Here is a 24,177-nt window from a genome sequence, read left to right as displayed (position 1 = left end):
TTGTGAAGGCAGTAAGGCTGACTGAGGAGAGACTGGCCCTGCTGGACTCACCTTACGTACTCGTGCCTCTCTGGTGATGCTTGACGGTGCTTGGTGCAGGAAGAAGGTGTCAGGAAGACGGAAACACTGGTTAATAGAGCGTGTAGGGCAAGATTGACCAGTGCTGACCAAAACACTGTAGCCAGCCAGCCGCTCGCCGTGGTAACTCCCCAGCGCCACCTGTCACTGATCCAACACCCACCCACCCATCCACACACACACACACACACACACACACAAAAGTTGACATGCTATCAAATAATATGTCAAATAATATAAATATCCTCACTTCCTGACTCTCCTTTCCCCACTCCACCCCCGATAAGTGATTATGAACGCAATCTACACTCAGTGCGGCACCGTGTCACCGCAGCAAACACGAACCAGGGCAGAATAGGCTCAACTGAAATGCTCCTACTCTCTCTCTCTCTCTCTCCTCACGACTGTTTTTCAAAGCTATAAAGATGATTATCAGGGTTTTCAATGGTGTTTCTCCTGTTATTAATGTAGAAATGTTGTTAATCTGTCACTAAAACCGTAAAAATACCCTTGAAGACCTGTGCAACTACTGACAGAGAGAGAGAGAGAGAGAGAGAGAGAGAGAGAGAGAGAGAGAGAGAGAGATAACTAGTAATAACATACACACACCAGTGCATTTATAAACCTTCAAATTTCCCGCACTTTTTCAATGCCTAGGAAGGAGGGAGCGCGAGAGATAAGACGAGATATCCTTCAAAGCCTAATATTTTCCCAAATATTACAGGACGGAGGGCAGATTTTCCTTTATGTTTTACTGACTTTCTACAAAAAAAAATAAATAACTAAATTACCATCGAACAAAGAAACAAGGGACAAAACATAAATAAACAATAGAAAAAAATATTAAAACAGAAGAAAAACAACCACCAAAGAAATAAACTAACAGGAATGTCACGTACAGATGTGTGTGTGTGTGTGCTCAGTAAAGATCTGTCAACCACAATCTGTCATGTTTCTGAGGTCCGGAGAGAACAGTTGTGACTAATAACTGGTAAATATAGGTGCTGGCCTGATAAGACAATGGAAGCCCCTATGCGGGGTGTATGAACCGCAGATAAGTAGTGTGTAGCAGATACTAATCTAAGACGGTGGCCTGGTACTTATTGCTTTGGCTGAGGTCTGAGTGGAGCTGTATATATTCATATTCAGTTGCTTATTTTCTGGTCCACATATCGGAACATCACCATAATTTAATCGTCTGTCAGCAAGCGAGGCGTTCGGTGAATTGCGTCGTCAGTTTGATGAAAGAAAGTTACTGGGTTCACAGGCGTCACCACCTCGGTACCATGGGAGGCGTTTTGCAAGGCTTGGTGCTGCTGCTGACGCCGCCTCTGCTCATTCATGGCTGCAAGCCCATCGTGATCAACACTTGGAACTTTACCAACGCCACAGCCAAAGGTGAGATCCAGGGTGGTTTTCATCTCTCCTTAATTAATGTGCGCTTTATGAATGTTGGCAGCACATACCAGTAAGCTTGCTATAGAGAAAAGCCAGGGGTGAGATCGAGGATTCATGTAATCTTAGTTGGCTGAATGTAGCGGTAAGGCTACACAAGTGTGTTGAACCCACAGCTTGGGAGATCCTGCGGCAGGGCGAAGGTGGACGCGGTGGAGCGAGGGTGCACTGTGTGCGAGGAGCTGCAGTGTGACGGCACCGTGGGGTTTGGAGGCAGCCCGGATGAGACAGGAGAGACCACACTCGATGCTATGATTATGGACGGGTGAGGGGAAAAGCTTATTCTGAAACTCTTTGCCCTCTCTCACCAAGACTATTTTCCTTATTCTGAAACTTATTCTGAAACTTATCCCTTATTCTGAAACTCTTTGCCCTCTCTCACCAAGACTATTTTCCAGGGCCACAGAGATGATTAGCCGGATTCTCAAGAGTGTTTCTCCTGCTAATAATGTAAAAATCTTGTTAATATGTCACTAGAATATCCGTGTCACTTGTAAACTAGAGCCTTTTGAGAGTAGTGGAGATGCAGGGCAGAAATGTTTCAGAATATGGTCCTGGGAATTGCTCACAGGTTGAATGGCTTCTCATGAATGCTTAGTAACATGAAAACTGAAAATATTGATGCCATGTGAACGAACGTAATGATGGTATGATGCCCTGCAGGACCACTCATGATGTGGGCGCCGTGGCGGACCTGCGCAGAGTGAAGGGGGCCATGGCCGTGGCCCGCAGCGTGATGGAACACACCACACACACCCTGTTAGTGGGGGAGCAGGCCACGCGCTTCGCCCTCATGATGGGCTTCCCCGAGGAGAACCTGACCACTCCTGCCTCGGTGAAGATGCACGAGGAGTGGCTCAGGAACAACTGTCAGCCTAACTTCTGGGTGAACGTGTCACCAGACCCCACCACCTCCTGCGGACCCTACCAGCCTAGTAATGCAAGCAAGAATACTAAGGAATCTACTGCCAAGGAGGGAGGCAACTTCAGCCAACTCAACCACGACACCATTGGAATGATCGCCCTCGATTCCCAGGGCCACATAGCTGGTGGAACTTCAACTAACGGTGCGCGCAACAAGATTCCAGGCAGGGTAGGAGACTCGCCCATCCCAGGCAGCGGCGCCTATGTAGACAAGTTTGTGGGAGGGGCAGCGGCCACAGGTGACGGCGACGTGATGATGAGGTTCCTGCCAGCCCTGGTCGCTGTGGAGGGGATGCGTGCAGGCTTGAGTCCCCACAAAGCAGCAGAGATGGCCATCTACAGAGTGGCTCAGTATTACCCAGACTTCATGGGCGCCGTGGTGGCTCTCAATATGAAAGGAGAGTACGGTGCCGCTTGTCATGGCATCGACCACTTTCCTTACTCCGTGGCCAGTAGAGAAACTGATGTCGTAGAGGTGAAGACAACTTCCTGCGTAGAATAACATTCCACCCCAGAGAGAGAGAGAGGTTTCAATTCCATAGCATGTCTTATATTTTATATGGCCTTTATATATACAATTGTTACAACTCGTTACAAGTATTCATGTTACGTCTACCTGTGTCAAAGTTTTGGTTCCCCAGCTTGGGATCAGCCGTGGGTTACAGAGAGAATGGAGGCTGACGGCCCACCTATTGTGCTCAGATCCACATTACCATCTCACTAAAACTTTTTCCTTGGTTATGGTTACGGACTCAAGTCATGATTCTTTACTTGCAAGTTTTATTTCTATTAAAATTGAAGTATATTTCCATGTTTGTACTGAACCTCTAGCCTTAATGAATATTGTGAAAATTGATAACCTTCAATACTAAAGAAAATGAAACATGGTTACTCAGCTGTTCTCTGCAACATGTGTGCAGTCATCATAATAATGAGAAAAGTGAATATTAAGAGATTATTCAACTATTTCTTGTGCAACTGTCTGTTTCTGCTTCTTCATCTGTCTGTTCCTGCTTGTTCATTTGTCTAATCCTGCTTGTTCTTCTATCTATTCCTGCTTATTCATCTGTCTAATCCTGCTTGTTTTTCTATCTATTCCTGCTTGTTCAACTGTCTGTTCCTGTATGTTCATCTATCTGTTCGTGCTTTTTCAACTGTCTGTTCCTGCTTGTTTCTCTGTATATCCTTTGTTCAGCTGTCTGTCTATTTCCTGACTAGCGGTACTTCCTTCTGTTCAACTGTCTATCAGCATGTTCAGCTATCTATCCTGACATGAGTGGAAGCTGCAGCCATAGCAGAAGCAGTGGTAGTGATGATAGGAGTAGTGGCAGCAACAACAGCGGCATCATCTCTGAGGAACTTGAGGTCATCCTTGGCGAACTTGAAGAAGATGAGGTAGAGGAGGGCAGCCAGGCCACACACCACTGCCGGAATGATGTCGTCAGTCAGGGAGAACCACACCAGTTGCAGGCAGTTGAAGGTGATGATTCCCATAGTACAGAACCACCACATCCATTCCGGGCCGCGTGTTTCTTCGTATCGTTTCTGTGAAGTAGGTGTGGCATGAGGAACAGTCTCTTTATGAATTATTACTATTACCATTATTATCACACACACACACACACACACACACACACACAAAGAAGCAGCAGCACCAATAATACTAGTAATAGTAGTAATAGTAGTCGTGTATTTATTTATATACCAGGCCGGCAATCCCACACAGGCCGGCCTTGTAGAGGCACCATACACACACACACACACACACACACACACACACACACACACACACACACACATTAGTAGTATTAGTAGTAATAGTCTGTTTATCTATATAGCAGGCCGCCAATTCCATACGAGGGAGACTAAACACGGCACCACACACACACACACATATAATTCAAACTTAATAATAATGATAATAATAATAATAACAACTGCTACTACTACTACTACTACTACTACTACACTTCCTCACACACACACTTCCATTCTTCCTTTTTCCTTCTCCTACTACCACAATCTATGCATTTCACTCTGGGAATACATGGAAATGCCCAGAAAATCATGGAAATTCAGCGAAATATTGGCAAAGAGACAAGGGCAGGGAGGAGAGGAAGTAGTCTGTGTCTTGATGACGTCCTGGTTTCATGGTGGGCGATCAGAACGGGGCTGCCCCCTTCCACTTATTTAACCCTGATTTGAGGCATTTTAGGGGTTATTTATATATTTTGGTTGTTAATTCTGATTTTAATTTACGTATGAGTCTGGAAATACCCGGAAGTTTATTCAAATATTAATGTGCAGACAAGGAGGGAGGCAAGGAAAATGTGCGTCTCGGTACTCATATTTATGTAACGTAATACATTTTGAAAATCGTGACAAGAAAAAGATGCCCAGACTGGAATGCACTACATATTCTGACTTTCCATATATTTTAACTAATACCCATAATATAAAATGATTTCCGAACTCAGTAATAATAACAAAATCTCCAAAAAACAAACTAACTTTTACAAACGGCGCCACAAAAAAAGAATAAATAAATAAATAAAAAAATATATATATCGAAATGGAAAACACAGCCAGACTAGATTCTATTACATATTCTGAATACAAAAAAATACTTTCTATATAAAGAAAAATTCCTCGCAGTATAAAAAAAAAAAAATTCAGATGCAACAACGGAATAGCTTGAAATTTGAAAATACTCATTGCTAGGCTAGATTTTATTGGATATTGTTAGCGGGTACATGTTTCTTGTATTTTTTAAGTCTTAAATTAAATACCAAAACAATCCTAGGTGTGCTAATAAAAAAAAGAAAATAGTGACAATAAATAAAATGACGAATTGGTTATTTTGTCCAGAAACAAAAACGCAGCTAGACTAGATTTTATTACATATTATAACTTTTTTTATGTTCTAATAATAAATCAAATATCAAAACAACGCCAACTTCATTAATAAAAATGAAAAAGAAAATAATTATCTGGTGACAAAATTTTTTATTTTATTTATTTATTTTCTTTCTTTTTTTTTTTTTTTTTCGTCCTCTTCTCTGTACCTCCTCCACCTCTTCCCTCCTCCTCACAGTCATCCCTTACCCTCCACCACCTCCTCCTCTCCCTCCTCCTACACACCAAATCTTTATATCGCCATGAAACACTTGGAAAGCCCTGAAAATTGCGTTAAATATTGACGGGGGAGAGACGGGAATCTGTTACCGTAGCAACGGCGGGACGGGAAGAGTTCGACGGGGCTTGGCGGTGCTCGGCAGGGCCGGGCGCCAAGGATACCTTGGTGGTGTTATGGTGGTGTTGTAATAACAATGCATTCCCACCCGCTTCACTGCCCTGTGTGTGTGTGTGTGTGTGTGTGTGTTGGTATTTGTGTCGCGGGTCAGAGACGAGTCACAAAGCTGTATAATTGGTATTGAACCATTTGACTGCCACCTGGCACACCTTTCCCTAATTACCATTCACTCTGAAACATCTTTAATTTTCTTACAGCCACATCCAATCTGTTAAACTGGGTAGAAATTGAATTTTTTCTTCCATCCATAACTTTTTTGCAGATGCTTATAAAGATTTTATATATTGCACATGGTGGTGATAATTGTCTCGTATCAAACTGAAAGGGTTAAAGCAGTAATCAATGTGTGTGTGTGTGTGTGTGTGTGTGTGTGTGTGTGTGTGTGTGTGTGTGTGTGTGTGTGTGTGTGTGTGTGTGTGTGTGTGTGTGTGGTGCTTTATCTGGGTCACCTTGTGTGGGATAGTTGGCCTGCACAAAGTTTTTTTTTTTTTCTTTTTAGCCCTTCCGTTTGCCCAGACCCCCTCTTACGCTATAAAATAAATAAATAAACAAATGCATACAGTTTTTCAAGGCTTTCAGGAATAATTATTCGGGTTGAAAGTAAGGCATTGAAATATTTGAGAATGCGACACAATAAACAACGTAATAGATGAAACAAGACGCTCCAAAGACCTTTAATCTCCAAATATTGACTGTCTTATAATCAACGACATGTGAGAGAAAGATAGCAGTAAGAAAATCCCTCAGAAATCCATCAGTTTGTCTCACCTCATGAAACAGGAAGAGCAGGCGACCAGTCAACCCAAGGTACACTCCAGTCAGTATGGACATTCCCACATTGAGCGACGCCACTGAAAAGGGAATGTGGTATGGTAGAACTACAAAGGATCAGTCACAGAGGAAAATGCAAGGGAGAGAAACAATATCGTAACTTGGTGGTTATCGTACACTGGCAAATCTCTCAGGCATCTGCTTATCGCTCATTTCAGGTCAAGCGTATTCCCATCTGTTTGACGGGGTGGTTAGATCTGTGTCTCCCTACCTCTCCCATCTTCAGTAAATCCCATGCCCTCATTATTTAGCCTGCCACTTCTTACTTTGACGTTCAGGATGGTTGTAAAGGTTGTTCGAGGGGAAAAGTCACGAAATCTCGCCTTCCATCAAGTATGCGTTTGGTGAAAGGAAATATTTTGGAGCTTACGCGTCTGTGTAAGGCAGGGATTGATGTGATAGGCTGATAACTAAGAGATTTACCACTGTATGATAATCATCCGCTAGTTACGATAGGATGATGGATGCGCAATTATTACAGCTCCTTCTTTGGCAATGGCAAATATTTCCAGCATCACCACAGAAGCTAATGACAAGACAGACAGAACATATTACAGGAGAAAAGGAGAGAATAAGATAAACATGGCCATTCTTAAACCTTACTACATATTCTCTAAAACTGACAAGCATTACCACACAAGTCAATGGCCTTGTATTATGACAGACAGAAGAGATCACAGGAGCAAAAGAAAAAATATGACGGCTAGTTTTCATTCTGGCCACTCTTAAACTTCACTTCATAATCCTTAATACAGACACGCATTCTCAGCATCGCCACATCTCACCTTGGCTGTCAAAGTGCTCAGGATTCACAACCAGACTCAGCATTACCAGATGGCCCACGATTTGTATTAAGGCCACCAGCTGAGGGAGAGGAAAGGTTGAATTAGAAGAGGATGCCCTATATTGTAACAAATCATCACACATACAAGAGGTAATGACAAGCATTCAGAAATGCTTTGCTCTCTCATAAAGACTATTCTCCAAGGCCACAGAAACGATTAGCCAGATTCCCAAGTGTGTTTATCCTTTTATTAACGTAGGAATCTTGTTATACTTGGCACTAAAGCCACAAAAAAACACCCTTAAAACATGTGAACTTCAACGACAGCCCTTTCGAAAGTAGTGGAGGTGTGGTACAGAATTGTCTCAGAATACAGATGGTAGAAAGCTGGGATGTATTAAGTAAGAAGCCGTGTGTGTGTGTGTGTGTGTGTGTGTAAGCAGTACACGTAGGGTTTACAGAAAATAGATAATAATTCAATGAAGAAATAATGACGTATAGTGATAGTTTTCCGATATAGGTGATAGGAATTAAAGTGAAATGTATCAGACTTGAGAAAGATGTAAATTTCACATGTGATGACCTCACTGGACGACGCCAGGGTACAGAGGCTCCCAACAACAACAACAACAACAACAACAACATATTCTGAACCACTGCACAGCACCTCCACTACTTTCAAAGGCTCTAAATGAAGTTGGACGGGTTTTTAAAGTTGTTTTTGTATGGTTCTGGTGACATATTAACAAGATTTCTACATTATTAGCAAGGGAAACACTCTTGAGAAGTCTATTAATGATTTGGCCTTTGAAAATAGTCTGGTGAGAGAGCAAAGCGTTCCAGAATACGGACAACAGCTTCATACCTCGCTTAGAAACCCGAGCACATATACACGACGCCTCACTCCCGGCACAGTAATGGTGTTTCTTTTCCTCTCTGCCATGACCTCGGATTCTTACTGATCTCCTTGTCACGCCTCCAGGTCACCAGTACCCAAGTATAATCCTCAGGTAGTCCCACGGCTGCCCGGATGTCTATTTCTGTCGTTTCACGTGTCCTGCTGCTTCTCTCTGCCTTGTCTGGCTCGTTCTCTGCTTTGTCAGGTTTCGTTTGTCACTTTTTTTCCCCTTCTCTATTCATCGGTGGGTTTTACTGTTCCAGATCTCGCTTTTTTTTTATTTCTGCACTTATTTGTGTTTTTATTCTTCCAAATTTCGTCCTTCAGTCTTTCTTTTTCTATTTATCTTACGGTACTTTATTTATTTATTTTTATCTCCACCTAATTGAATTTGTAATAGTGTTCCATCTTATCCTCCAGCTGCTATATGATGTAATTGTTTGCTCCTCGTCTCTATTTACGTGCTCTAAGTTATTTATCAAGCTAACACGCCAGTCACTCCCTCTGTAGTGCTCTCGTCTGTTCCTCTAAGTTAATACCTCATTCACTTCCTTACTCCTCCATTTCTATGTTCCTTGCCTTTCTCTCCTTTCCCTTCACTCCTTCACTTACCTATTACTCGCCTTTCGCTCCTTCATTTATTTATTCCTCGCTTTTCTCTCATTTCCTTTCACTTCCTCACTCATCCACTTTATTCTCTTCTCGCCTTTCCTTTCACTCTCTTTCCCTCTAGTCACTCCACGAAGTAAACAGCATCAAATTCACAAATATTAGTTTCCAGAGGCTGAGAGACATAGCACCCCACAGTTAATTCACAGAAGAGGACACACAGCACATATTAAAAATACATCTTAGGATCGAGGAAGTGAACAAAGCAGTGTTGTATCGTTACTGCTAGGAGAGGGAAACGGCTATAGCTCTGTCACTTGTATCACGGGAGGAAGTAAGGTTCCGCTGGCTTAGGATAAGGCAAGGTATTAGGGTATTAACTGAGTGGAAGAGGGAGTAGGAGGGAGGGAAAAACACATAATGAAAACGAGAAAGTAAGGAATAAACAGAGTGTGGAAGAGGGGGAGAGGAAGGGAAGGAAAGGAGTTTGTGAGTGGTGGAAGAGCGTGAGAGGAAAAGGAGAGGAAGGATAGAGACAGAATCAAGGAATAAGGTGACAGTGTGAAAGAAGGAAAAGAAGAATAAGGAAAAGAAGGTATGAACTGAGATAGCGGAAGAGGGAGAGGAGGATGGAAAGGATGGAGACAGTATTAAGGAATAAACGGAGTGGTGGAAGAGAGAAAAAGTAGAGAAAAAATAACACAACATAAACAACATACAATAAGGAAGAAAAGTGTAATAAAGAAACAAAGTGTGAAAGGGAAACAATTAAGGAACAAACAGAAAATACAGAATGGGTTTTTTTCTTATATATATATATATATATATATATATATATATATATATATATATATATATATATATATATATATATATATATATATATATATATATATATAAGAAAAAAACCCATCCTTGAAGCACCCAAGCCTCACCCATCCTGACGTGGGTGACAACATGCTCCACAGGGATGTTGTATATCTTCTCCAGGTAGTTCTTGATGTCAATCTTGGTCATCTGCATCGACACGTGGAACTGGACCACGTTGGCAGGCAGCGGGTCACGGGGCTTGACAAGTTTCATGAAGAAGTTGGGCAGGAACACCCTCAGCTGGGGGTTTCCGAATTGATACAATGGATACCTGAAGAGAGTGGAAGTTGTAATGTCATTGAAGTTATGAGGTTCCTTGTGTATTATGAATGTAACTTTAACCTATTAATTTTAAGATTATGACTGTTTATTTGTGGGAAAAATAAGGGTAATTGTCTAGAGTCCTTACCGGGCCTTATTACTGGTCTATTCACTTCAATTCTTTTACACATACCTTCACATGCACCTAAAACATCATTTTAAAGTGGGGGACAAATGCCCCCTTCCCTCTAGTCCAGCAAAATTGGGGACATGTGGGAAGGCGGGGTTTTTGGGTGGGGGAGACATAAATCAGCGAGCGATTTTCGGCCTTTCCACTGCCCCTGTAGGTTAGGTTAGGTTAGGTTAGGTTAGGTTAGGTTACGGTATTGGATACGTTTTAACTATATAGAAAGATCCATACTTGGTGTTGAATGGTGTTTTTAAAAAAGTAAACATAGAATCAATCATCTATTGGTTTTGGATGAGGTGTTTGTGAGCGAGTGATGCTGCACTGGACCTGAAGCTCCTAACCTAACAAACATAACCTAACCTAACCTAACCTAACCTAACCTAACCTACAGGGGCAGTGGAAAGGCCGAAAATCGCTCGCTGATTTATGTCTCCCCCACCCAAAAACCCCGCCTTCCCACATGTCCCCAATTTTGCTGGACTAGAGGGAAGGGGGCATTTGTCCCCCACTTTAAAATGATGTTTTAGGTGCATGTGAAGGTATGTGTAAAAGAATTGAAGTGAATAGACCAGTAATAAGGCCCGGTAAGGACTCTAGACAATTACCAAAATAAGATATCTTTTCAAATCATTATCTAAAAAATGAAGGAATGGGTAGTGAAATTAATGAGCTAAATCAATCCTAATTAAAATAAAAAATTGAAATTAAAAAGTCCATGTGAACTACTTTCACTATCTTTTAGGATGAAATCAATATCGTTTCATCCAATCTTTTTCATCCTGTCTCTCAAACACCTATTTTCTTCCATGCCTGGGACCCCAATTCTCCACAAGTGCCTACCACGTACCTACTCCCTGAAATAGCCTACCAATCACCCCAGAGACCTCAATCACCCATGAAAGGTCCTAGTGGCTGAACTGATCCCTGCCGTGACAGTTAGGAGGGCCTGCAACTTATGGCCGGCTAGCTGCGGGTGACCTGTGTCTTCATTATGCTGTCCCCGTGTATCCCCGCCAGGTGAGACTCATTAACAGGTGATACAACAAAGTAACAATCCCAGGTACACGTAGGTTAAGTTACAATGCCTTGGTATAAATTATGTAGTTAGATGAAGGGTGATGCGAGACAATGCTTGTGACTGGAATATTTGGGTGTTTGTATTGGTAAATGAGTATTAATGCGTGTAATTGTGTGATATACTGTCTTTTGAGTGTTTCTAATGGCCGGATAATGGTTTAATTGAGAGAAAATAGCTTAATTCCTACTTACCATCTCGTGGACATGTTGTTGTGCTGAGGCAATTTCGGTCCACTGCTATTTCGGACCAGCTGGAATTAGTGATACCGCTCATTTAACGTATTAATCCTGACTTGAACATCGCCAAAAAGATTTTATTTTGATATGGAAATAATGTGCACTAAGTGTCATGCTAAATCATAACTGTGGGCCGAGTTGCTAATGCTAGTACTTGCTTCGGCGCTAAACTGGAAAGAGATGGAGCCAAAGCGTGATTGTTTTTCCACTCAGCCTTTCACTTCCCCTGATCTTTGGTGAATTAATTTATCGGCATGTAGAAGCTTCCATGTGAAGAGCGGTGGTTGACTTAGAACAGTGGTTCTTAACTCCTGGTTCGCCAAGCCATTTCAATGGGTCTCCAATGATTTTTTTTTTTTTTTCCAATATACTTGATCAAAATGTTATCAAAGTATTAATCCTATGTATAGGATACCTAAATCATTAACATATAAGGCTGACCAAATAACAGAGACAGACAATTTGAGGTGAAAAAAAAAAACATTTTAAATATAATTTGAATTTTAAATAAGAGTGTTTGTGAAGAAATATGGATTGCCATGGTCACTCTGGTCAGGAATCTGTGTCGCAGGCAAAGAAGGTTAAGAACCAGTGTCCGCATTTATAAAAGTGCTCAGATTTAAACCTAAAGTTGTACTGAACTAGGAAAAAAATGAGAATGAGACTGAGATTTTGTCCGAAGGCATCACCTGGCTCACACAAAACCAAAGTTAGTCGTGCTGACTAACAACAACATCCCTACATGCAACAAAACTTACCAAAACACACTCAAAATACACTCAAAACATCCAAAAGACAACCAAAACACATCACAACACCCCAAAATACCCACTACACTCACCTAAACACAACCAAATATTGAATATTCACTCAAAACACCCCGTAACATCTAAAAACATCCAAATAACCCACCCCAACCACGCTAAATTTATCCAAAACACACTCAAAGCACCCCAATATACCTAAAACTCATCCAAACACACTCAAAAGGTTTAAAACACCCAAAATACACTACAACACCCCAAAACTCATCAAACACACCCAAAACACATCAAAAAATGCAAAACACACTTAAAGCACCACTCAACACCACAAACACGCCACAAACACACCCTTAAAGACCCAAAACTACTTGCACACAATCAAATACACCTCAAAAGACCCAACACACACACCCAAACTCACCGAAACATTTAAAACAGAAAATAAACCCAAAAGAAACTCACTACACCTCAATATACCCCCAAACACACCCATAACACACAAAAACATCCCACAATATACTCAAAACACCCCACACGACTCAAACCACTTACATTATAACTAAAAACATCTTAAACCACATTTAAAACACCCAAAATTCACCCAAAACACAATGATAACAGCAAATATACACCCAAAACACACCTAAACACCACCAAAATACACTCTAAACACCCCACAACATTCCTACATACATCCTAAACACGTAAAACACCCAAAACACACCAAATATTAAAGAGAACTGCAGCGCAGCAAGGGAAACTAAGCTAAATATTGTTTACCTGTTTTGCCTCCTCCTCCATTTCTTTTTATTTCTTCCTTCTCCTCTTTCATTTCTCTTATTTTCTTTTTTCTACTACAACTATCTACACGCTTGACTTTAGAAACAGCTGGAAACACTTGGAAAACACTGGAAATTACGGTAAATATTGAGGAGAGACTGGGGCAGACCGGGTCCCGAATCTTTGATGACGTCACAGGCTTGGTGCCGGCGCCCCGCTGCCATACGTACGTAACATATTTCATTTTGAAATTGACCCATAGAAAAAATGAAGCTGGGCTCGAATGCATTATATATTCTGACTTGACAGTTACTTTAATTAATATTCACAATATCAAAACACCTCCAGTCTCAGTAGTTATAAAGAAATATTATGTGAAATATGGAAAAAGTGTTGGAAATTTTGACACCATTAAAAACACTGAAAAGTCCACCTATTCCACTTTACACTGGTAAAAAAACATTTTAAAAAATCTGAACTATTTTTTTAAATAATGCACACTTAGTTACAAGCTACAATAAAAAAATAAAGAAGCTAAAAAATGACAAAATCACCACTTTCAGCGGGACAATAAGCCTATTCAAATTCCACATACTTAACTCAACAGGAACGCAACATACTTTAAAAATCATAAACGATTTTTTGAAGCAATAAAATCTTCATTAAAGCCTCAAATAAAAAAGCCAAAAACCAGGCTGGGTAAATTTCACCGTACAAACTGCCCCTTATTTACATAAAAAAAACAACACCAAATTTAGCACATTTACTTAACTGAAGCAAGAAAAACACTTCAAAAGCAACGAAATATTTTTAGAAACCATAAAATCTTACTATACAAGCCAAATAAATTAATTCAGAAAAATTCTAAAAAATATTGGAACCAACAAGCCGGAACAGGTGCCAGTCCATCATGGCGGCCCTCGGGGGCGACCTCAGTGGGGGGGCCGGCGGCCATGTTGCCTTATTTACTCCTATATAACACTAAAACCAGGCAATGACGGATATATCTGACCAGCGGATATGAAGGCTAGACATGTGGATCCATCTTGTGATATGTTAGGCTTACAATAAGTGAGAGAGGAGGCAAATAATGGCTAATAACACAGCTGACGGCTTGTTTACATATTGGCGAACATTAAATATTTGAATAAATTTCCAACTCTTTCCAGACTCAGACATAAACAAAACCTAAATATAAATAATTAACCCCTAAAAAAACTAAATAACGAATAATGAATCCTAAATAAACGAATACAAGACACTACAGGGAGGATTAGGGTGTTGTGAAGGCAGTAAGGCTGACTGAGGAGAGACTGGCCCTGCTGGACTCACCTTACGTACTCGTGCCTCTCTGGTGATGCTTGACGGTGCTTGGTGCAGGAAGAAGGTGTCAGGAAGACGGAAACACTGGTTAATAGAGCGTGTAGGGCAAGATTGACCAGTGCTGACCAAAACACTGTAGCCAGCCAGCCGCTCGCCGTGGTAACTCCCCAGCGCCACCTGTCACTGATCCAACACCCACCCACCCATCCACACACACACACACACACACACACAAAAGTTGACATGCTATCAAATAATATGTCAAATAATATAAATATCCTCACTTCCTGACTCTCCTTTCCCCACTCCACCCCCGATAAGTGATTATGAACGCAATCTACACTCAGTGCGGCACCGTGTCACCGCAGCAAACACGAACCAGGGCAGAATAGGCTCAACTGAAATGCTCCTACTCTCTCTCTCTCTCTCTCTCTCTCTCTCTCCTCACGACTGTTTTTCAAAGCTATAAAGATGATTATCAGGGTTTTCAATGGTGTTTCTCCTGTTATTAATGTAGAAATGTTGTTAATCTGTCACTAAAACCATAAAAATACCCTTGAAGACCTGTGCAACTACTGACAGAGAGAGAGAGAGAGAGAGAGAGAGAGAGAGAGAGAGAGAGAGAGAGAGAGAGAGAGAGAACTAGCAATAACACACACACACATACACACACCAGTGCATTTATAAACCTTCAAATTTCCCGCACTTTTTCAATGCCTAGGAAGGAGGGAGCGCGAGAGATAAGACGAGATATCCTTCAAAGCCTAATATTTTCCCAAATATTACAGGACGGAGGGCAGATTTTCCTTTATGTTTTACTGACTTTCTACAAAAAAAAAAAAATAACTAAATTACCATCGAACAAAGAAACAAGGGACAAAACATAAATAAACAATAGAAAAAAATATTAAAACAGAAGAAAAACAACCACCAAAGAAATAAACTAACAGGAATGTCACGTACAGATGTGTGTGTGTGTGTGCTCAGTAAAGATCTGTCAACCACAATCTGTCATGTTTCTGAGGTCCGGAGAGAACAGTTGTGACTAATAACTGGTAAATATAGGTGCTGGCCTGATAAGACAATGGAAGCCCCTATGCGGGGTGTATGAACCGCAGATAAGTAGTGCGTAGCAAATACTAATCTAAGACGGTGGCCTGGTACTTATTGCTTTGGCTGAGGTCTGAGTGGAGCTGTATATATTCATATTCAGTTGCTTATTTTCTGGTCCACATATCGGAACATCACCAGAATTTAATCGTCTGTCAGCAAGCGAGGCGTTCGGTGAATTGCGTCGTCAGTTTGATGAAAGAAAGTTACTGGGTTCACAGGCGTCACCACCTCGGTACCATGGGAGGCGTTTTGCAAGGCTTGGTGCTGCTGCTGACGCCGCCTCTGCTCATTCATGGCTGCAAGCCCATCGTGATCAACACTTGGAACTTTACCAACGCCACAGCCAAAGGTGAGATCCTGGATGGTTTTCATCTCTCCTTAATTAATGTGCGCTTTATGAATGTTGGCAGCACATACGAGTACCAGTAAGCTTGCTATAGAGAAAAGCCAGGGGTGAGATCGAGGATTCATGTAATCTTAGTTGGCTGAATGTAGCGGTAAGGCTACACAAGTGTGCTGAACCCACAGCTTGGGAGATCCTGCGGCAGGGCGAAGGCACGGCGGTGGACGCGGTGGAGCGAGGGTGCACTGTGTGCGAGGAGCTGCAGTGTGACGGCACCGTGGGGTTTGGAGGCAGCCCGGATGAGACAGGAGAGACCACACTCGATGCTATGATTATGGACGGGTGAGGGGAAAAGCTTATTCTGAAACTCTTTGCCCTCTCTCACCAAGACTATTTTCCTTATTCTGAAACTTATTCTGAAACTTATCCCTTATTCTGAAACTCTTTGCCCTCTCTCACCAAGACTATTTTCCAGGGCCACAGACATGATTAGCCGGATTCTCAAGAGTGTTTCTCCTGCTAATAATGTAAAAATCTTGTTAATATGTCACTAGAATATCCGTGTCACTTGTAAACTAGAGCCTTTTGAGAGTAGTGGAGATGCAGGGCAGAAATGTTTCAGAATATGGTCCTGGGAATTGCTCACAGGTTGAATGGCTTCTCATGAATGCTTAGTAACATGAAAACTGAAAATATTGATGCCATGTGAACGAACGTAATGAGGGTATGATGCCCTGCAGGACCACTCATGATGTGGGCGCCGTGGCGGACCTGCGCAGAGTGAAGGGGGCCATGGCCGTGGCCCGCAGCGTGATGGAACACACCACACACACCCTGTTAGTGGGGGAGCAGGCCACGCGCTTCGCCCTCATGATGGGCTTCCCCGAGGAGAACCTGACCACTCCTGCCTCGGTGAAGATGCACGAGGAGTGGCTCAGGAACAACTGTCAGCCTAACTTCTGGGTGAACGTGTCGCCAGACCCCACCACCTCCTGCGGACCCTACCAGCCTAGTAATGCAAGCAAGAATACTAAGGAATCTACTGCCAAGGAGGGAGGCAACTTCAGCCAACTCAACCACGACACCATTGGAATGATCGCCCTCGATTCCCAGGGCCACATAGCTGGTGGAACTTCAACTAACGGTGCGCGCAACAAGATTCCAGGCAGGGTAGGAGACTCGCCCATCCCAGGCAGCGGCGCCTATGTAGACAAGTTTGTGGGAGGGGCAGCGGCCACAGGTGACGGCGACGTGATGATGAGGTTCCTGCCAGCCCTGGTCGCTGTGGAGGGGATGCGTGCAGGCTTGAGTCCCCACAAAGCAGCAGAGATGGCCATCTACAGAGTGGCTCAGTATTACCCAGACTTCATGGGCGCCGTGGTGGCTCTCAATATGAAAGGAGAGTACGGTGCCGCTTGTCATGGCATCGACCACTTTCCTTACTCCGTGGCCAGTAGAGAAACTGATGTCGTAGAGGTGAAGACAACTTCCTGCGTAGAATAACATTCCACCCCAGAGAGAGAGAGAGGTTTCAATTCCATAGCATGTCTTATATTTTATATGGCCTTTATATATACAATTGTTACAACTCGTTACAAGTATTCATGTTACGTCTACCTGTGTCAAAGTTTTGGTTCCCCAGCTTGGGATCAGCCGTGGGTTACAGAGAGAATGGAGGCTGACGGCCCACCTATTGTGCTCAGATCCACATTACCATCTCACTAAAACTTTTTCCTTGGTTATGGTTACGGACTCAAGTCATGATTCTTTACTTGCAAGTTTTATTTCTATTAAAATTGAAGTATATTTCCATGTTTGTATTGAACCTCTAGCCTTAATGAATATTGTGAAAATTGATAACCTTCAATACTAAAGAAAATGAAACATGGTTACTCAACTGTTCTCTGCAACATGTGTGCAGTCATCATAATAATGAGAAAAGTGAATATTAAGAGATTATTCAACTATTTCTTGTGCAACTGTCTGTTTCTGCTTCTTCATCTGTCTGTTCCTGCTTGTTCATTTGTCTAATCCTGCTTGTTCTTCTATCTATTCCTGCTTATTCATCTGTCTAATCCTGCTTGTTTTTCTATCTATTCCTGCTTGTTCAACTGTCTGTTCCTGTATGTTCATCTATCTGTTCGTGCTTTTTCAACTGTCTGTTCCTGCTTGTTTCTCTGTATATTCTTTGTTCAGCTGTCTGTCTATTTCCTGACTAGCGGTACTTCCTTCTGTTCAACTGTCTATCAGCATGTTCAGCTATCTATCCTGACATGAGTGGAAGCTGCAGCCATAGCAGAAGCAGTGGTAGTGATGATAGGAGTAGTGGCAGCAACAACAGCGGCATCATCTCTGAGGAACTTGAGGTCATCCTTGGCGAACTTGAAGAAGATGAGGTAGAGGAGGGCAGCCAGGCCACACACCACTGCCGGAATGATGTCGTCAGTCAGGGAGAACCACACCAGTTGCAGGCAGTTGAAGGTGATGATTCCCATAGTACAGAACCACCACATCCATTCCGGGCCGCGTGTTTCTTCGTATCGTTTCTGTGAAGTAGGTGTGGCATGAGGAACAGTCTCTTTATGAATTATTACTATTACCATTATTATCACACACACACACACACACACACACACACACACACACACACACACACAAAGAAGCAGCAGCACCAATAATACTAGTAATAGTAGTAATAGTAGTCGTGTATTTATTTATATACCAGGCCGGCAATCCCACACAGGCCGGCCTTGTAGAGGCACCACACACACACACACACACACACACACACACACACACACACATACACATACACATTAGTAGTATTAGTAGTAATAGTCTGTTTATCTATATAGCAGGCCGCCAATTCCATACGAGGGAGACTAAACACGGCACCACACACACACACACACACATATAATTCAAACTTAATAATAATGATAATAATAATAATAACAACTGCTACTACTACTACTACTACTACTACACTTCCTCACACACACACTTCCATTCTTCCTTTTTCCTTCTCCTACTACCACAATCTATGCATTTCACTCTGGGAATACATGGAAATGCCCAGAAAATCATGGAAATTCAGCGAAATATTGGCAAAGAGACAAGGGCAGGGTGGAGAGGAAGTAGTCTGTGTCTTGATGACGTCCTGATTTCGTGGTGGGCGATCAGAACGGGGCTGCCCCCTTCCACTTATTTAACCCTGATTTGAGGCATTTTAGGGGTTATTTATATATTTTGGTTGTTAATTCTGATTTTAATTTACGTATGAGTCTGGAAATACCCGGAAGTTTATTCAAATATTAATGTGCAGACAAGGAGGGAGGCAAGGAAAATGTGCGTCTCGGTACTCATATTTATGTAACGTAATACATTTTGAAAATCGTGACAAGAAAAAGATGCCCAGACTGGAATGCACTACATATTCTGACTTTCCATATATTTTAACTAATACCCATAATATAAAATGATTTCCGAACTCAGTAATAATAACAAAATCTCCAAAAAACAAACTAACTTTTACAAACGGCGCCACAAAAAAAGAATAAATAAATAAATAAAAATATATATATATCGAAATGGAAAACACAGCCAGACTAGATTCTATTACATATTCTGAATACAAAAAAATACTTTCTATATAAAGAAAAATTCCTCGCAGTATAAAAAAAAAAAAAAAAAATTCAGATGCAACAACGGAATAGCTTGAAATTTGAAAATACTCATTGCTAGGCTAGATTTTATTGGATATTGTTAGCGGGTACATGTTTCTTGTATTTTTTAAGTCTTAAATTAAATACCAAAACAATCCTAGGTGTGCTAATAAAAAAAAAATAGTGACAATAAATAAAATGACGAATTGGTTATTTTGTCCATAAACAAAAACGCAGCTAGACTAGATTTTATTACATATAACTTTTTCATGTTCTTCTAATAATAAATCAAATATCAAAACAACGCCAACTTCATTAATAAAAATTAAAAAGAAAATAATGATCTGGTGACGAAATTTTTAATTTTATTGATTTATTTATTTTCTTTCTTTTTTTTTTTTTTTTTCGTCCTCTTCTCTGTACCTCCTCCACCTCTTCCCTCCTCCTCACAGTCATCCCTTACCCTCCACCACCTCCTCCTCTCCCTCCTCCTACACACCAAATCTTTATATCGCCATGAAACACTTGGAAAGCCCTGAAAATTGCGTTAAATATTGACGAGGGAGAGACGGGAATCTGTTACCGTAGCAACGGCGGGACGGGAAGAGTTCGACGGGGCTTGGCGGTGCTCGGCAGGGCCGGGCGCCAAGGATACCTTGGTGGTGTTGTGGTGGTGTTGTAATAACAATGCATTCCCACCCGCTTCACTGCCCTGTGTGTGTGTGTGTGTGTGTGTTGGTATGTGTGTCGCGGGTCAGAGACGAGTCACAAAGCTGTATAATTGGTATTGAACCATTTGACTGCCACCTGGCACACCTTTCCCTAATTACCAATCACTCTGAAACATCTTTAATTTTCTTACAGCCACATCCAATCTGTTAAACTGGGTAGAAATTGGATTTTTTCTTCCATCCATAACTTTTTTTGCAGATGCTTATAAAGATTTTATACATTGCACATGGTGGTGATAATTGTCTCGTATCAAACTGAAAGGGTTAAAGCAGTAATCAATGTGTGTGTGTGTGTGTGTGTGTATGGTGCTTTATCTGGGTCACCTTGTGTGGGATAGTTGGCCTGCACAAAGTTTTTTTTTTCTTTTTAGCCCTTCCGTTTGCCCAGACCCCCTCTTACGCTATAAAATAAATAAATAAACAAATGCATACAGTTTTTCAAGGCTTTCAGGGATAATTATTCGGGTTGAAAGTAAGGCATTGAAATATTTGAGAATGCGACACAATAAACAACGTAATAGATGAAACAAGACGCTCCAAAGACCTTTAATCTCCAAATATTGACTGTCTTATAATCAACGACATGTGAGAGAAAGATAGCAGTAAGAAAATCCCTCAGAAATCCATCGGTTTGTCTCACCTCATGAAACAGGAAGAGCAGGCGACCAGTCAACCCAAGGTACACTCCAGTCAGTATGGACATTCCCACATTGAGCGACGCCACTGAAAAGGGAATGTGGTATGGTAGAACTACAAAGGATCAGTCACAGAGGAAAATGCAAGGGAGAGAAACAATATCGTAACTTGGTGGTTATCGTACACTGGCAAATCTCTCAGGCATCTGCTTATCGCTCATTTCAGGTCAAGCGTATTCCCATCTGTTTGACGGGGTGGTTAGATCCGTGTCTCCTTACCTCTCCCATCTTCAGTAAATCCTATGCCCTCATTATTTAGCCTGCCACTTCTTACTTTGACGTTCAGGATGGTTGTAAAGGTTGTTCGAGGGGAAAAGTCACGAAATCTCGCCTTCCATCAAGTATGCGTTTGGTGAAAGGAAATATTTTGGAGCTTACGCGTCTGTGTAAGGCAGGGATTGATGTGACAGGCTGATAACTAAGAGATTTGCCAGTGTATGATAATCATCCGCTAGTTACGATAGGATGATGGATGCGCATTTATTACAGCTCCTTCTTTGGCACTGGCAAATATTTCCAGCATCACCACAGAAGCTAATGACAAGACAGACAGAACATATTACAGGAGAAAAGGAGAGAATAAGATAAATATGGCCATTCTTAAACCTTACTACATATTCTCTAAAACTGACAAGCATTACCACACAAGTCAATGGCCTTGTATTATGACAGACAGAAGAGATCACAGGAGCAAAAGAAAAAATATGACGGCTAGTTTTCATTCTGGCCACTCTTAAACTTCACTTCATAATCCTTAATACAGACACGCATTCTCAGCATCGCCACATCTCACCTTGGCTGTCAAAGTGCTCAGGATTCACAACCAGACTCAGCATTACCAGATGGCCCACGATTTGTATTAAGGCCACCAGCTGAGGGAGAGGAAAGGTTGAATTAGAAGAGGATGCCCTATATTGTAACAAGTCATCACACATACAAGAGGTAATGACAAGTATTCAGAAATGCTTTGCTCTCTCATAAAGACTATTCTCCAAGGCCACAGAAATGATTAGCCAGATTGCCAAGTGTGTTTATCCTTTTATTAACGTAGGAATCTTGTTATACTTGGCACTAAAGCCACAAAAAAACACCCTTAAAACATGTGAACTTCAACGACAGCCCTTTCGAAATTAGTGGAGGTGTGGTACAGAATTGTCTCAGAATACAGATGGTAGAAAGCTGGGATGTATTAAGTAAGAAGCCGCGTGTGTGTGTGTGTGTGTAAGCAGTACACGTAGGGTTTACAGAAAATAGATAATAATTCAATGAAGAAATAATGACGTATAGTGATAGTTTTCCGATATAGGTGATAGGAATTAAAGTGAAATGTATCAGACTTGAGAAAGATGTAAATTTCACATGTGAGGACTTCACAGGACGACGCCAGGGTACAGAGGCTCCCAACAACAACAACAACATATTCTGAACCACTGCACAGCACCTCCACTACTTTCAAAGGCTCTAAATGAAGTTGGACGGGTTTTTAAAGTTGTTTTTGTATGGTTCTGGTGACATATTAATAAGATTTCTACATTATTAGCAAGGGAAACACTCTTGAGAAGTCTATTAATGATTTGGCCTTTGAAAATAGACTGGTGAGAGAGCAAAGCGTTCCAGAATACGGACAACAGTTTCATACCTCGCTTAGAAACCCGAGCACATATACACGACGCCTCACTCCCGGCACAGTAATGGTGTTTCTTTTCCTCTCTGCCATGACCTCGGATTCTTACTGATCTCCTTGTCACGCCTCCAGGTCACCAGCACCCAAGTATAATCCTCAGGTAGTCCCACGGCTGCCCGGATGTCTATTTCTGTCGTTTCACGTGTCCTGCTGCTTCTCTCTGCCTTGTCTGGCTCGTTCTCTGCTTTGTCAGGTTTCGTTTGTCACTCTTTTTTTCCCCCTCTCTATTCATCGGTGGGTTTTACTGTTCCAGATCTCGCTTTTTTTTTTATTTCTGCACTTATTCGTGTTTTTATTCTTCCAAATTTCGTCCTTCAGTCTTTCTTTTTCTATTTATCTTACGGTACTTCATTTATTTATTTTTATCTCCACCTAATTGAATTTGTAATAGTGTTCCATCTTATCCTCCAGCTGCTATATGATGTAATTGTTTGCTCCTCGTCTCTATTTACGTGCTCTAAGTTATTTATCAAGCTAACACGCCAGTCACTCCCTCTGTAGTGCTCTCGTCTGTTCCTCTAAGTTAATACCTCATTCACTTCCTTACTCCTCCATTTCTATGTTCCTTGCCTTTCTCTCCTTTCCCTTCACTCCTTCACTTACCTATTACTCGCCTTTCGCTCCTTCATTTATTCATTCCTCGCTTTTCTCTCGTTTCCTTTCACTTCCTCACTCATCCACTTTATTCTCTTCTCGCCTTTCCTTTCACTCTCTTTCCCTCTAGTCACTCCACGAAGTAAACAGCATCAAATTCACAAATATTAGTTTCCAGAGGCTGAGAGACATAGCACCCCACAGTTAATTCACAGAAGAGGACACACAGCACATATTAAAAATACATCTTGGGATCGAGGAAGTGAACAAAGCAGTGTTGTATCGTTACTGCTAGGAGAGGGAAACGGCTATAGCTCTGTCACTTGTATCACGGGAGGAAGTAAGGTTCCGCTGGCTTAGGATAAGGCAAGGTATTAGGGTATTAACTGAGTGGAAGAGGGAGTAGGAGGGAGGGAAAAACACATAATGAAAACGAGAAAGTAAGGAATAAACGGAGAGTGTGGAAGAGGGGGAGAGGAAGGGAAGGAAAGGAGTTTGTGAGTGGTGGAAGAGCGTGAGAGGAAAAGGAGAGGAAGGATAGAGACAGAATCAAGGAATAAGGTGACAGTGTGAAAGAAGGAAAAGAAGAATAAGGAAAAGAAGGTATGAACTGAGATAGCGGAAGAGGGAGAGGAGGATGGAAAGGATGGAGACAGTATTAAGGAATAAACGGAGTGGTGGAAGAGAGAAAAAGTAGAGAAAAAATAACACAACATAAACAACATACAATAAGGAAGAAAAGTGTAATAAAGAAACAAAGTGTGAAAGGGAAACAACTAAGGAACAAACAGAAAATACAGAAGAGGGAAGGATGAAGGGAGAAAGACAAAACTTACAAGAGAAATCGCTATACAAAAAAGTAGATGAAGTGTTACGTACAAAATTGAGAGAGAGAGAGGCAGGGCACAATATACAGTAGAGAGAGGTGATGGTAGAGGGGGTTCCACAGACACAACCA

The 24,177-nt window shown here is 41.7% G+C and overlaps 5 protein-coding genes and 1 pseudogene across 19 annotated transcripts in view; 2 read left to right on the top strand and 4 right to left on the bottom strand.

The window, feature by feature from the left end:
• Positions 1-244, bottom strand: part of LOC135089839 (large ribosomal subunit protein uL23m-like) — a 10,830-nt gene extending 10,586 nt beyond the window's left edge. For 3 of the 5 annotated variants that reach the window (XM_063985949.1, XM_063985950.1, XM_063985951.1), the window contains exon 1: positions 52-242. The gene's annotated coding sequence lies outside the window, so the exon portion shown is untranslated. Of the gene's footprint in view, positions 1-51 lie in introns of all 5 variants that reach the window. The other 2 variants (XM_063985954.1, XM_063985952.1) reach the window with 2 other exon arrangements.
• The window catches only part of LOC135089836 (N(4)-(Beta-N-acetylglucosaminyl)-L-asparaginase-like), a 6,539-nt pseudogene extending 3,277 nt beyond the window's left edge, over positions 1-3,262 (top strand).
• On the bottom strand, positions 2,992-8,861 carry LOC135089841 (uncharacterized). The gene is made up of 4 exons (XM_063985957.1): positions 8,251-8,861; positions 7,387-7,465; positions 6,539-6,621; positions 2,992-4,002 (listed from the first exon to the last, which is right to left on the bottom strand). Exons 1-4 carry the CDS (start codon positions 8,326-8,328, stop codon positions 3,712-3,714), a joined length of 531 nt encoding a protein of 176 aa, XP_063842027.1. The 5' UTR covers positions 8,329-8,861; the 3' UTR covers positions 2,992-3,711.
• LOC135089843 (large ribosomal subunit protein uL23m-like) lies at positions 8,554-14,606 on the bottom strand. Of its 6 annotated transcripts, none has more exons than XM_063985964.1 (4): positions 14,404-14,603; positions 11,483-11,541; positions 9,828-10,033; positions 8,554-8,736 (listed from the first exon to the last, which is right to left on the bottom strand). In XM_063985964.1, the coding sequence occupies exons 2-4, from the start codon at positions 11,494-11,496 to the stop codon at positions 8,693-8,695; spliced, it is 264 nt and encodes an 87-aa protein (XP_063842034.1). In that variant the 5' UTR covers positions 11,497-11,541; positions 14,404-14,603; the 3' UTR covers positions 8,554-8,692. The 6 variants fall into 6 exon arrangements, with proteins under 6 accessions (XP_063842034.1, XP_063842037.1, XP_063842036.1 ...); XM_063985967.1 differs by having other exon boundaries at positions 8,554-9,067; positions 14,404-14,602; XM_063985966.1 differs by having other exon boundaries at positions 8,554-8,664; positions 14,404-14,600.
• LOC135089833 (N(4)-(Beta-N-acetylglucosaminyl)-L-asparaginase-like) lies at positions 11,076-17,656 on the top strand. 6 transcript variants are annotated; one of them, XM_063985932.1, is made up of 4 exons: positions 11,076-11,230; positions 15,726-15,856; positions 16,036-16,192; positions 16,591-17,656. In XM_063985932.1, exons 1-4 carry the CDS (start codon positions 11,205-11,207, stop codon positions 17,351-17,353), a joined length of 1,077 nt encoding a protein of 358 aa, XP_063842002.1. In that variant the 5' UTR covers positions 11,076-11,204; the 3' UTR covers positions 17,354-17,656. The 6 variants fall into 6 exon arrangements, with proteins under 6 accessions (XP_063842002.1, XP_063842003.1, XP_063842006.1 ...); XM_063985933.1 differs by having other exon boundaries at positions 11,129-11,230; positions 15,646-15,856; XM_063985936.1 differs by having other exon boundaries at positions 11,224-11,247.
• Positions 17,400-24,177, bottom strand: LOC135089838 (uncharacterized). The gene is made up of 5 exons (XM_063985948.1): positions 24,134-24,177; positions 22,581-23,574; positions 21,735-21,813; positions 20,887-20,969; positions 17,400-18,396 (listed from the first exon to the last, which is right to left on the bottom strand). The coding sequence occupies exons 2-5, from the start codon at positions 22,656-22,658 to the stop codon at positions 18,106-18,108; spliced, it is 531 nt and encodes a 176-aa protein (XP_063842018.1). The 5' UTR covers positions 22,659-23,574; positions 24,134-24,177; the 3' UTR covers positions 17,400-18,105.

The sequence above is a fragment of the Scylla paramamosain genome, chromosome 33 (assembly GCF_035594125.1).
Source record: "Scylla paramamosain isolate STU-SP2022 chromosome 33, ASM3559412v1, whole genome shotgun sequence".
In the NCBI taxonomy this organism is placed as follows: domain Eukaryota; kingdom Metazoa; phylum Arthropoda; class Malacostraca; order Decapoda; family Portunidae; genus Scylla; species Scylla paramamosain.
Note: the sequence above shows the minus strand (reverse complement) of the source record. Positions and strands in the feature narration are given on the sequence as shown.

What these genes read in the sequence shown, in the direction of transcription:
- LOC135089841 (XM_063985957.1), bottom strand. Translation starts at nt 8,328, where the DNA reads ATGGCAGAGAGGAAAAGAAACACCATTACTGTGCCGGGAGTGAGGCGT. An exon ending in TGAGCACTTTGACAGCCAAG is followed by an intron (nt 6,622 to 7,386) that starts GTGAGATGTGGC and finishes TTCCCTTTTCAG; the next exon opens with TGGCGTCGCTCAATGTGGGA. An exon ending in TGCTCTTCCTGTTTCATGAG is followed by an intron (nt 4,003 to 6,538) that starts GTGAGACAAACT and finishes CCTACTTCACAG; the next exon opens with AAACGATACGAAGAAACACG.
- LOC135089833 (XM_063985932.1), top strand. Translation starts at nt 11,205, where the DNA reads ATGCTGTCCCCGTGTATCCCCGCCAG. An exon ending in TCCCCGTGTATCCCCGCCAG is followed by an intron (nt 11,231 to 15,725) that starts GTGAGACTCATT and finishes CTGGGTTCACAG; the next exon opens with GCGTCACCACCTCGGTACCA. An exon ending in GATGCTATGATTATGGACGG is followed by an intron (nt 16,193 to 16,590) that starts GTGAGGGGAAAA and finishes GATGCCCTGCAG; the next exon opens with GACCACTCATGATGTGGGCG.
- LOC135089843 (XM_063985962.1), bottom strand. An exon ending in TGTCACCCACGTCAGGATGG is followed by an intron (nt 9,273 to 9,827) that starts GTGAGGCTTGGG and finishes TCTTCCACTCAG; the next exon opens with TTAATACCCTAATACCTTGC.
- LOC135089838 (XM_063985948.1), bottom strand. Translation starts at nt 22,658, where the DNA reads ATGGCAGAGAGGAAAAGAAACACCATTACTGTGCCGGGAGTGAGGCGT. An exon ending in TGAGCACTTTGACAGCCAAG is followed by an intron (nt 20,970 to 21,734) that starts GTGAGATGTGGC and finishes TTCCCTTTTCAG; the next exon opens with TGGCGTCGCTCAATGTGGGA. An exon ending in TGCTCTTCCTGTTTCATGAG is followed by an intron (nt 18,397 to 20,886) that starts GTGAGACAAACC and finishes CCTACTTCACAG; the next exon opens with AAACGATACGAAGAAACACG.